At 49.5% G+C, this 12,305-nt stretch overlaps 1 protein-coding gene across 1 annotated transcript; it reads right to left on the bottom strand.

Annotated features, from left to right (window-relative positions):
* Window positions 1–3,289: 3,289 nt before the first annotated feature.
* On the bottom strand, window positions 3,290–4,699 carry LOC146009687 (paraneoplastic antigen Ma1 homolog). Its single transcript, XM_083150145.1, has one exon. It carries the CDS (start codon window positions 4,697–4,699, stop codon window positions 3,290–3,292), a length of 1,410 nt encoding a protein of 469 aa, XP_083006271.1.
* Between the last annotated feature and the right edge of the window lie 7,606 nt (window positions 4,700–12,305).

Here is a 12,305-nt window from a genome sequence, read left to right as displayed (position 1 = left end):
ATCGTCCTTGGACGCATATTTCTATGGACTTTGTAACTGATCTTCCAGAGTCTGACAAGTTCACCACCATCTGGGTGATTGTTGATCGGTTCACCAAGATGGCTCACTTCGTTCCCCTCACCGGTCTTCCGTCAGCTTCCAAGCTGTCCCAGCTCTTCATCAAAGAGATATTCAAGCTTCATGGACTGCCTCTCGAAATCATCTCCGATAGAGGAGTCCAATTCGTAGCCAAATTCTGGCGAAGCCTGTGCTCCCTGCTTCAAATCAAGCTAAAGTTTTCCACAGCCTACCACCCTCAAACCAATGGCCAAACGGAGAGGGTGAATCAGGACCTTGAAGCATTTCTCCGCACATATGTCTCTTCTTCCCAAGATGACTGGGCTCAACTCCTTCCATGGGCAGAGTTCTGCCATAATAACCAATATCATTCTTCATCTAATGTCACTCCATTCCTTGCCAATTATGGTTTTCATCCTCGAGTTCCTGACTTCACTCTGCAACCTGTGTCCTCTGTTCCAGCGGTCGACACGACCATCCGGCAATTCGTCAAATCCTGGAAGCTTATTCGTTCTTCACTTCTGAAGGCTTCAAGCAGGTACAAAAAATTTGCCGACAGGAAACGCAGAGCTGTGCCAGCCCTCCGTCCCGGAGATCGTGTCTGGTTGTCAACCAAGAATCTTCGATTGAGAGTGCCATCGATGAAGTTCGCTCCCCGATATATTGGTCCTTTCCCAGTTGAGCGAGTCGTCAATCCAGTAGCTTACAAGCTTAAATTGCCGCCCTATTTGAAAGTGCCAGCTACATTCCACATTTCGCTGCTCAAGCCGCTGGTCTTGAATCGCTTTCATTCCAAGCTCCCCAAGGCTCCTAAGGTTTGCACCCAGCGTGGAACTGAATATGAGGTCAGTAAGATCTTGGACTCTCGCATCCGATATGGTCGTCTGCAATATCTGATCGATTGGAAGGGCTACGGCCCCGAAGAACGATCATGGACCAATGCCATCGATGTCCATGCTCCCAGACTCATCCGGGCGTTCCACTCCAAGTTTCCCCGCAAGCCTAAAAGGTGTCCTGGGGCCACCCTTAAAGGGGGGGGTGCTGTCACGATCCGAGCTCTCAGACAGACTTTCTTACCGGCTAAGTGCCTCCGCAGGTTCAGCTTGCGGTCCAGACGTCATCCCTGCCGGCGTCCTGTCTGCCGTGCGCCATCACCGCTGCCATCCTCCAGTCTGCTCAGCGCTGCTGAGTCCGCGGCTGCGCGGCGCACCGCTCTCCTTGTCCTCAGTGACAGTACCCAGTGCACGGCAATCCACCTGTCCGCCGCCATTGCTCCCAGTATCCAGCATGGTGTGCACAAACATACTTTCCCGCCATAGCCTGACATGGGGGCTGCCATGTTTTCCCAGTCACATGTCATTCCCATCCAATCCTGTGTGATCTGATCTCCCAGTCATACCTGCCCGGCCAATCCTGGCCACCCAGTGGGTATAAGTATGCTGGGAGCTCTCAGATCAATGCTAGTGCTTCAGTTGTCTCCTGTATATGGTCAGCTGTCCTTGTCTCCGTGCAAGTGTCTCTCTCTGCTGGTGTTGTCTTCCATGCTGCAGTGTATTCCAGGTTATTCCATCTCCTGTTGAAGTCCAGGTTATTCCATCACCTGTGAGCCTGCCTCGTCAGCCCAGCGATCCAGCCTAGCTCCAGGACTCTGGTCCTCCGATGCTCCAGCATCATCCATCTCCGATGTTCCACCATCGATAGTCCGATACTCCGGACCCACAGTCAAGCTTCCGTCCGTCATTCCGGACCCACAGTCAAGCTCCTATCTGCCGTCCGTCATTCCGGACCCACAGTCTCCATATCCGTTACCCATCCGATGTTCCACCATCGATACTTCATTCATCATACCTGTAAAGTATTGCAATCCGCATGAACTGTCATTACTCCTGCATACTTTACTGCCTGTATCATTACAACCTTCTGCATAATAAATCTGGTTGTACTTTTACCTCTGACTACTTATTGGCTCTGGGTGCACTGTCGCGCAGTTCATGCGCAGGGGTCCTCTCCAACCTCCCCGGTTCAGGTACCGGTCCAGGTCCCCACCAGAGGTCTCAGTCTTGTCGACTGAGTCCCCTGGTGTGACAATCATCGAGGTACACGAGTACTTCACGATAGCACATATCCCCAATTACTTTTTCCATTGTCCTCTGAAAGGTTGCAGGGGCCCCTTTTATACCTTGTGGCATCTTGAGAAACTCAAAGAACCCGATCGGACAAATAAAGGCAGTCTTGGCACAATCATCCGGATGCATAGGTATTTGGTAGTATCCTGATCTTAGGTCAAGTACGGAAAACCATTGGCTCCCCTGAAGGCAGTCCAGCGCTTCTTCCACTTTTGGTACCGTGTACTGGTCTTCAATAGTTCGATTATTCAGAGTTCGGTAGTCAATACACAATCTTATATCTCCGTTTTTTTTTCGGGCGACCACAATGGGTGACGCATAAGGACTTTGAGATTCAGCTATTACTTGATTCTCCAGGAGAAATTTTAAATGAAGGCGCACATCTTCGAAGTCTGCGGGAGCCAATCTTCTTGACCTCTCACGAAAAGGGGTATCATCAGTCATTCGTATTCGGTGTTCCACTCCATTGGCCGTTCCTAAATCCCAATCGCTTAACGAATATACTGATTCAATTACTTTCATGTCCCGGATTAGTTGTTCTCGATCTTCATAGGTGATATCGCTGCCCTTAAAACATTCCAGTATTCGGGTGTTGAAGGCAGGAAGGTCAACCTCATCAGGGATGGAGTGGGCAATATCCTTCGGAGATGCAAAGCAATTGAGAGATTGAGCCTCTTGATCAGAAGAATGGGAGATTATGTTATCTTGGTTTTGGCACCACTTAGACAAGGTTTTGAATAGATGTGAATTAGTCCCCACAATTACAGAAACCACATCTTGTCCCGAGGGAGGATCAGGACATACGAGAGCTAGAAAGGGCAACGGGTTTTGATACTCCATAAACTGAAGGTGAGTGGTCACATATCCCAAGTAGGGGTATTTTTGATGACTCAGTCCCCATATCACTAGTCCATCTATAGGGTTCAAAGGTACATCTGCCAGATGTTGATGGTACCAACCCTCGAAGATTATGGAAACCTGTGACCCACTGTCCAATAACACTCTACAATACTGTCCATTTATTAACGCTGGAACCATTGGGGTGTCTCCAACCAGTCCATGGTGTATTAAACCAGACCACTGTGTGTTCCCCATTGAAGTTACATCTATAAGTTGGGAGTCGATGCGGGGTTCATCGGCGTCCCTTGTAAGTTTCCCGACGGTGTAGAATCCCGGGAGTCCGTATTATATCCTCGTCGGCTATATCGTCGTTGTGGGCATTCAAAACTACGATGGCCCATTTGACCACAACTATAACAGGTATAGTTATAGTTCCCTCTATCATCCGATCTTCGATTATACCCTCTTCCCCGATTCATAGAGGCTCCAGTAGTCACGGGTTCAGCGGGAGTCTGGAAGGCTATTAGTTGATCTAATTTCTTATTTTGCTCTTCCATAAGCTTGTATAACCGATCAGAGGCTAACGGTACTTCAGTAGTTGGAATCACCACCTTGACTCTTTTGAGGGTCTTTTCTCTGTTTTCAATTTGCACTTCTTCCAATTTTACTTCTTTTATGAGCTCACTCAGAGTCGGGGCCTTGTCTTTGGATATAGTACACCTAAGCCGTTGGGCCACTGGATTGGATGTCAACGCTCCCCGCAACACATACTTCAGTCGTTTCTCATCCATTTCTGTCCCCTGAATCCCTCCTTTGTCTAATAATTTGTACAGTATCTTATTTATGCGATAGATGAAATTAGTAAGAGTCTCATTAGGCTCTTGGTATGTGTGATTTAGTCTGGATAATAAATCTCCTACATCCTCTAAAGTTCCGAAGGAGTAGTCCAGGGCATCAAAATAATCCTTGAGCGTAGAGGTATTATTACTCCTCCTGGTTGCTTGTATGATGCCCATGGCCGGCCCTCTAAGACTTTCTACAATGCGTTGTTTTTTTATATGCTCCGGGCATCGCCATTCTTCTGAATGCTGGGTAGCAGTTTCCCTCCATGCCTCATAATTTTCTTCTCCCGTCGGCACTGGTACTAATCCCGAAAATATGCGTAACCGCCTATACCCTCCTTCATAATGCCACCTTTCCATCTGACTAACCACTCGATCCATCACTTTATCCACCGACGGGTCTTGATCTGGTTCCTGATTGGTATCTGCACCTAAATGCGGACTAGTATTGGAGCCTGTGCCCCTTGCTCCATCTCCCACATGGGTAGCATAACTTTCCAGTAGTATCTCTCTCTGTTCCTCCCCAGCACATTCTGGCCAGATAATCTTCCACCTTTGAGTGGGTGAATGGGAGGTTATAATCTGAGCCGGTATTAATGTAGCATCCAATTTGTTAAGGTTAGTAATCAATACGGCCCACACCTCTCCTTCTCCATCTTTTTGTTTTTTATCGATCAATTTGGGTCGACGTACTCCATACAGTTTATCGACTTCCTCCAGAACTTCTTCATCAGACATGTTGTCAAACTTTCCAACCATTGCAAAACTACAGTCCACAAATAGTCCATGGAGCTGCATCCACTCCTGAAGGTCTTGGTTACTTATCTTTTCCATTTTGGGTTATGTGTATCTCAGCAGTGCCTCCAGATGTAACCCTATTTTCCTTGCTGTATAAGAAAGATGATCTTTAGTGGCAGTGCCTCCACCCCAAGCAGTGTCGGTGGTATCGACTACCAATCCCAGATAACTAGATAGTCGGAGACGACTAGTTGGGTGAGCTTGGGGAATCACCCAGAATAATGGTCCATGGGATTGAACAATTGAACAATTTATTTAAACGTATAGCGGAAATACTGTCACACGTAGCCGCGACGGAGCGCGGCGGGTACAGTACTCACCCGTCCGCGCCCGCCGCCGGCTAGCGTGTGCAGGCTCCGGTCTGCGGTGTGCGGGTAGCGGCAGCTCTGGGTAGGGATGGCAGCAGTAGTGGTGCCGGGAGGCCGGCGTCGCCATCTTGGTTGAGGGCAGGAGACAGATTGGCCCAGAGTGGAGGTTCCCTCCTCATCCTGTGCTGACAGCCAATGGCAGCCATCCCCTGGGGATATAGGGGATCTGCCTAGGCTGTTCAGTGTCAGTGCAATGAGTCTTTGGAGTCATTCACAACTCCTAGCTGATTCCCGGATCCTGGCTCTTTCTCTCCTGACTCTGGTGCCTTGCTCCCTGCATCTTGCTACAAGGAAGTTTTCTCCTGACACCAATGCTGCAAGTCCTACCTAGTGCTTGTTCCTGCTTGTGTCCCAGAATTACCCTGCACAGCTTCCCGCTGTCCTCCTTCATACAACTCATTCATTCCATCATCTTTCAGTCATCCGGATCCATTTCTTCTGTCATCAAATCAACCTCCTTCCGGATCCTCATCTATGTACTCTGGCTAACCAAGTATACGTTTCCAGATTTCCCTGCCCGTTATTAGTATTGTGCTGGACTCTATTTAATTTATTCCAACTGTCACTTAAAGAAGCATTTGAGTGAAGTTTATCATTTATGAAATCCGTTATTAAACCTGCACGTTTCAATCCTACTCCTCCTGGTCCGTCTCCGGTTCCTGTGCACCACACGACTCCATCCAGCCCTTTAGCCGTGACAGTTTGCACTGACCCGATGGAATCGGGTGAAGCACAGGCCTCCATGACGGATGTTCTTCAAGGCATCATGGCTCGATTGGAACAAGTAGAGACTACCCAGCGTCAAGTGGCTCAATTTCTCCAGACCTTGTCATCACCTCAGGCGGCTCCCTCAGTTTCAGCAGCACCAACCTCCGGAGCTTCGGCCCCTGCTGCTCCCCCTTGGCCAGCTGCTCCTCACCAGCTACACCTGTCAACCCCCAGTAAATATGACGGGTCCCCGAGGGGGTGTCGAGGATTCCTGAATCAATGTGACGTCCATTTTACCCTCCAGCCTTCCAATTTCCCCTCTCCCAAGACTCGGGTGGCTTACATCGTGTCCCTACTGGCGGGTCCAGCCCTGGAGTGGGTGTCCCCCCTTTGGGAGCGTGCGGATCCCATCCTCAATAACTATGAAGAATTTGTGGCCTCCTTCCGTCGCATCTTCGACGAGCCTGGCAGAGTGTCCTCCGCAGCCACGGAGATCCTAAGGATTCGGCAGGGCAGTCGCCCAGTGGGACAATATGTCGTACAATTTCAAACCCTGGCTTCCGAACTCAGATGGAACGAAGAGGCTCTCGTTTCTGCCTTCTGGAACGGCCTAGCCGGGCGCATCAAGGACGAGTTAGCAACTCGCGATTCTCCTTCCACCCTGGCTGAACTCATTTCATTATGTAACAAAGTCGATCTGCGACTCCAAGAACGCCAACTTGAGAGGAATCGCTCTGATCGCCTTCGCCCTCGATTTCCTTCCAATGTCGCACCAGCCTCCAAACCAACCCCGCCTCCTGCGGTGTCAACAGATGAGCCCATGCAAATCAACCGCTCCCGTCTCTCTCTCGAAGAGAAGTCCAGAAGACGGCGAGAGAATCTATGCATGTACTGTGGCTCCTCAGCTCACTTATTGGCTTCCTGCCCGCTGCGGCCGGGAAACGACCGCTCCTAATCTCCCCGAGGGAGGTCAGATTAGGAGTCTTGCTTCCATCTCCCTCTTCTTCTGATTCCACCATTCCGGTTACCCTTGTGTGTCCCCAAGGGAGAAAAAGAGTTCAGGCCCTATTGGACTCTGGAGCAGCAGGAAACTTCCTTTCTTCTTCTTTTGTTACCCAACATGCCCTGCCTGTGCAACCCCTGGATCACTCGCTGGTCCTCACTGCAGTGGATGGGAGTCGAATTCGTAGTGGACAAATCACCCATCAGACCACCCCGGTGACACTGCTCATAGGAGCTCTACATCAAGAGACCCTCGAATTCTTCATTCTTCCACAGTCCTTACACCAAATGGTCCTGGGCCTTCCCTGGCTCTCCAAACATAACCCACACATCGATTGGACCAATATGGAGGTCAAGGCCTGGGGAACAGATTGCCAGTCTACTTGCATTCCTCAGATCCTTCCGGTCTACCAGACCCATCCACAACGTGAGGGTAACTGTCCTTCATCCTCTTCAGCTCCACCCTTGTCGATACCCGCACCATATCGTTCATTTACAGATGTATTCAGTAAAGGTGGTGCCGACACCCTGCCTCCTCACCGTCCTTGGGACTGCCCGATAGAGCTGGTGGCCGGGAAATTCCCTCCTCGTGGCCGCATCTATCCCCTGTCGCTACCTGAGACTGAGGCCATGTCCTCGTACATTCAAGAGAACTTAAACAAAGGTTTCATTCGACCATCTACTTCTCCGGCCGGGTGCCGGGTTTTTCTTTGTGAAAAAGAAAGATGGCGGTCTTCGGCCATGTATCGACTATAGGGGCCTGAACGACATCACCATTAAAAACCGCTATCCCTTACCCCTTATCGCAGAACTATTCGACAAGATCAGAGGGGCAGCAATCTTTACTAAATTGGACCTGCGAGGGGCCTACAATTTGATCCGGATCCGTCCAGGTGACGAGTGGAAGACGGCTTTTAACACGCGCGACGGCCACTATGAATACCTGGTGATGCCCTTCGGCCTTTGTAACGCCCCCGCTGTCTTCCAACAGTTTGTAAATGATATCTTTCGGGACTTGCTGTACCACTCCATCGTAGTCTATCTAGACGATATACTCATCTTCTCTCCAAATCTCCAACTTCACAGACAGACAGTGTCCGAAGTCCTACGACGTCTTCGCCACAATCAACTGTTCTGCAAGTTGGAAAAGTGCGTTTTTGAGGTCACGTCCATTCCATTCTTGGGTCACATTCTCTCCACCACTGGGATAGAAATGGACCCAGAGAAGGTGAGAGCCATCCAAGACTGGGCAGCCCCCACAACACTCAAAGGAATTCAAAGATTCCTAGGGTTCTCAAACTATTACCGGCGATTTATCCGGAACTTCTCTACTATCGCTGCTCCCCTCACTGCTCTCACTTGCAAGGGAGCTGATCCAAGCCGATGGTCGCCAGAAGCATCCTCTGCCTTCCAGCAGTTAAAGAGAGCATTCATGACGGCACCAATCCTCCTCCAACCAGACCTCGACAGGCCCTTCATTCTCGAGGTGGACGCATCCTCGGAAGGGATCGGGGCCATCTTGTCACAAAAAGGTGAGGATCAAGAATTACACCCTTGTGCCTTCCTCTCCAAAAAATTCCTCCCAGCAGAGAAGAATTACCCCATCGGGGAACAGGAGTTGCTTGCAGTCAAAACTGCGTTAGAGGAGTGGCGATACCTTCTGGAGGGGGCACGACATAAGATCACCGTGTATTCAGACCACAAAAATCTGTCCTTTCTTAAACAGGCTCAGTGCCTTACTGCCCGCCAAGCCCGTTGGGCCATGTTTTTTGAACGCTTTGATTTCCAAATTAAATTCCGACCTGGAACCACGAATACTAAGGCAGACGCTCTATCCCGCTCCTTTGAGACGACCTCTGACCTAGAGACACCTCCTCGTCCAATCCTCGATCCGCTGGTCTTCGCCCAAGTAACCGTACAGCCATCTCCTCCTCCAGGTAAAACGTTCGTTCCCCCCGAACTTCGCAAGAAAATATTGTCATGGGCACATTCTTCCCGCTTCGCAGGGCACGCAGGAGCACAAAAGACCTTGATGTTCCTGTCACGTTCTTATTGGTGGCCAACCATCCGCCACGACGTAACCAACTTCGTTGCCTCTTGTGTAAGATGTGCTCAGCATAAAGTGCCCAGAACAACTCCCGCTGGTCCTCTCCGCCCTCTAACCATTCCCACAGAACCATGGACCCATCTGTCAATGGACTTCATTTGTGAACTACCTCCCTCAAAAGGTCATACCGCAATCTGGGTAGTGGTCGACCGATTCTCGAAAATGGTCCATTTTTTCCCACTAAAAGGTCTCCCCTCTGCTCCAGTACTGGCTCAGCTATTCATCTCAACCATTTTTAAACTTCACGGACTGCCCAAAGAGATTGTATCCGACCGCGGAGTACAGTTCGTTGCAAAATTCTGGAGAGCTCTCTGTGCCGCGGTACAGGTCAAACTCAAGTTTTCCACTGCCTTTCATCCCCAGACCAACGGCCAGACAGAACGGGTGAATCAAGACTTGGAGGCCTTTATCCGACTGTTTGTCTCGTCTTCCCAAGATGACTGGGTGGATCTTCTCCCGTGGGCAGAATATATGCATAACAACTCCTATCACTCTTCCTCCGGAACCACCCCCTTCTTTACAGTATTCGGCAAACATCCACGATCTCCGGATTTCTCAGAATTATCCTCTTCCGAAGTTCCTGCAGCAACCACTTCATTACAACGCTTTGCTAAAATCTGGTCGGATGTCCACACCGCTCTTCTTAAATCTTCCGCCCGATACAAGAGGATGGCAGACAGGAAAAGAAGGGCAGCGCCCAGATTGAAAGTCGGAGACCGGGTATGGCTGTCTACCCGCCATATACGCCTCCGTCTGCCCTCTATGAAGCTGGCTCCCCGGTTCATTGAGCCATACCCTATCATCCAAGTCATTAATCCTGTCGCTTATAGACTTCAACTTCCTCCTTCCCTAAGGATTTCGAATTCCTTCCATGTGTCCCTCCTCAAGCCTTTAAGGTTGAACTCTTATCAAAAGAAGATTCCCAAACCGCCCAAGATTAACTCCGAAAGTGGGGCTGAATTCGAGGTAAGACGCATTATAGACTCTCGTTGCCGCAATTCTCGTACCCAGTATCTGGTGGAATGGGTTGGGTTTGGTCCCGAAGAGAACTCTTGGGTGGATTCCATTGATTTGCACGCTCCAAAACTGGTAAAGCAATTTCTCCAGAGAAATCCGCACAAGGTCCATAGGCGCCCTGGGGTCACCCTGAAAAGGGGGGGTACTGTCACACGTAGCCGCGACGGAGCGCGGCGGGTACAGTACTCACCCGTCCGCGCCCGCCGCCGGCTAGCGTGTGCAAGCTCCGGTCTGCGGTGTGCGGGTAGCGGCAGCTCTGGGTAGGGATGGCAGCAGTAGTGGTGCCGGGAGGCCGGCGTCGCCATCTTGGTTGAGGGCAGGAGACAGATTGGCCCAGAGTGGAGGTTCCCTCCTCATCCTGTGCTGACAGCCAATGGCAGCCATCCCCTGGGGATATAGGGGATCTGCCTAGGCTGTTCAGTGTCAGTGCAATGAGTCTTTGGAGTCATTCACAACTCCTAGCTGATTCCCGGATCCTGGCTCTTTCTCTCCTGACTCTGGTGCCTTGCTCCCTGCATCTTGCTACAAGGAAGTTTTCTCCTGACACCAATGCTGCAAGTCCTACCTAGTGCTTGTTCCTGCTTGTGTCCCAGAATTACCCTGCACAGCTTCCCGCTGTCCTCCTTCATACAACTCATTCATTCCATCATCTTTCAGTCATCCGGATCCATTTCTTCTGTCATCAAATCAACCTCCTTCCGGATCCTCATCTATGTACTCTGGCTAACCAAGTATACGTTTCCAGATTTCCCTGCCCGTTATTAGTATTGTGCTGGACTCTATTTAATTTATTCCAACTGTCACTTAAAGAAGTATTTGAGTGAAGTTTATCATTTATGAAATCCGTTATTAAACCTGCACGTTTCAATCCTACTCCTCCTGGTCCGTCTCCGGTTCCTGTGCACCACACGACTCCATCCAGCCCTTTAGCCGTGACAAATACATACACCACAGTATTTTTCCCAATGCAATTGGGTAATAGCAAGATATTATAAATATATATATAACTAGTACTCTAACACACACAAAATACTCTGTTTTATTTTACTGGATCTGGAACCAGGAGATACCGTATTCCTAGTAGTCTGGACAGAGTAATACAATTCGCATGTATCTAAATTAGCATTTTCTTCGTTAACCATATTATTGCGCAATAATCTTAACCATTTTTACTCAACATTTCTTATACTCTACATGACTAAGCGCTTTCTGTCCCTTATAGGTGATCACCAATATTACCTATGGTGGAGAAGTCGGTATACCAGTCAATATTATCCCTACTGTTATGATCACTGGTAAGTATACGTTGGGGTTCCTCGGTGTTGGAATTAATTATATGGCTACAATCTTCGTTCAGCTAGTTCACTTGCGAGAGTATCCCTTTCAGAATACAATATTTAGACAGTGACTTAGTGGCCATACATAACGTGTCTTCACTGTAGATCCTATCTGGCTGTAGTCCTAAACGAGCGTCCCCTGGCCCTCGGAGAACCGGGTTTAGCTCTGTGACTTATTCAATGTAGTTACTTAGAAGGACGAAGGTTCATATAGCCTCTGTATCTTCTATTCCTGTTTCCCCTGAACTACGTGGGTTATCCAGTTGCTATACTTATGACATTGCAAAGGGAAGCTAATTAGTATACGTAGCAGTCAATTATCTATTATTGTGAGAACCGTCTCTAGCTTCTGTTTTCCTGAGGTATAGCAATCAACTTATTCTGCACCAGTGTCCGTACTGCCGTAGTGTAATTAACTAGCCTCCCCAGGCTGATTCGCCGGGTTTCGCTAGAGATAAATGAAACTGTAGTACACTCTACACTGGGATGGTCTCTAACGCTGCTCCCTGGTTTGAAATGGTCAGTGAGGTGTCCCCTGGCTCCTAAGCCGGGTTTAACTCTCTCCTGGTCCTTTCTTGGCTATTTAGGCGGATGGGAGGCTATCTGTGATTCACCACATTCAGGGGAAAAATAACCTCCAGTCATATAGCTGCACACTGAATTATATTGTAGCCTGAGGGAGTACTTCGAGGAGTGATCTAATCCTCTGGCCGGAATAATATGTCAGCAGGGTAAGCTAGGCTGTATATGTTCCCTAGCAATAGTTTCACACTAGGTTGGCAATGGTTAAGCACAGTCACTTCTCCCAACTGCAGCCTTGTAGGTTGGAGCCGCCTCTCTCTCTGACGCAGCAGGTATCCCACACTATCTTGAGACCCTCTCCAGTCTGTTTGTCACTGCCCCGGGAATCTCCCCCAGACTGTCAGAGCCTCAGCGTCTCTCCTTAAGCTAGCCCCTCCCTCACTGTACTATATAGGGAGCTCTGGGCTGGTCCGTATGAGGGCTCGACTCACCCCGCCTCTGGATGGGAGGTATCACCGCTGATTCTCTATCAGGCTTTATGCCTGGTAGTCGATGACGCGGCCCCGTCAGCGCCGCCCCCG

This window comes from Crinia signifera, chromosome 6, assembly GCF_055691185.1.
Source record: "Crinia signifera chromosome 6, ASM5569118v1, whole genome shotgun sequence".
Lineage (NCBI taxonomy): Eukaryota > Metazoa > Chordata > Amphibia > Anura > Myobatrachidae > Crinia > Crinia signifera.
The sequence above is the reverse complement of the archived record's forward strand: the minus strand, read 5'-3'. Positions and strand labels throughout refer to the sequence as shown.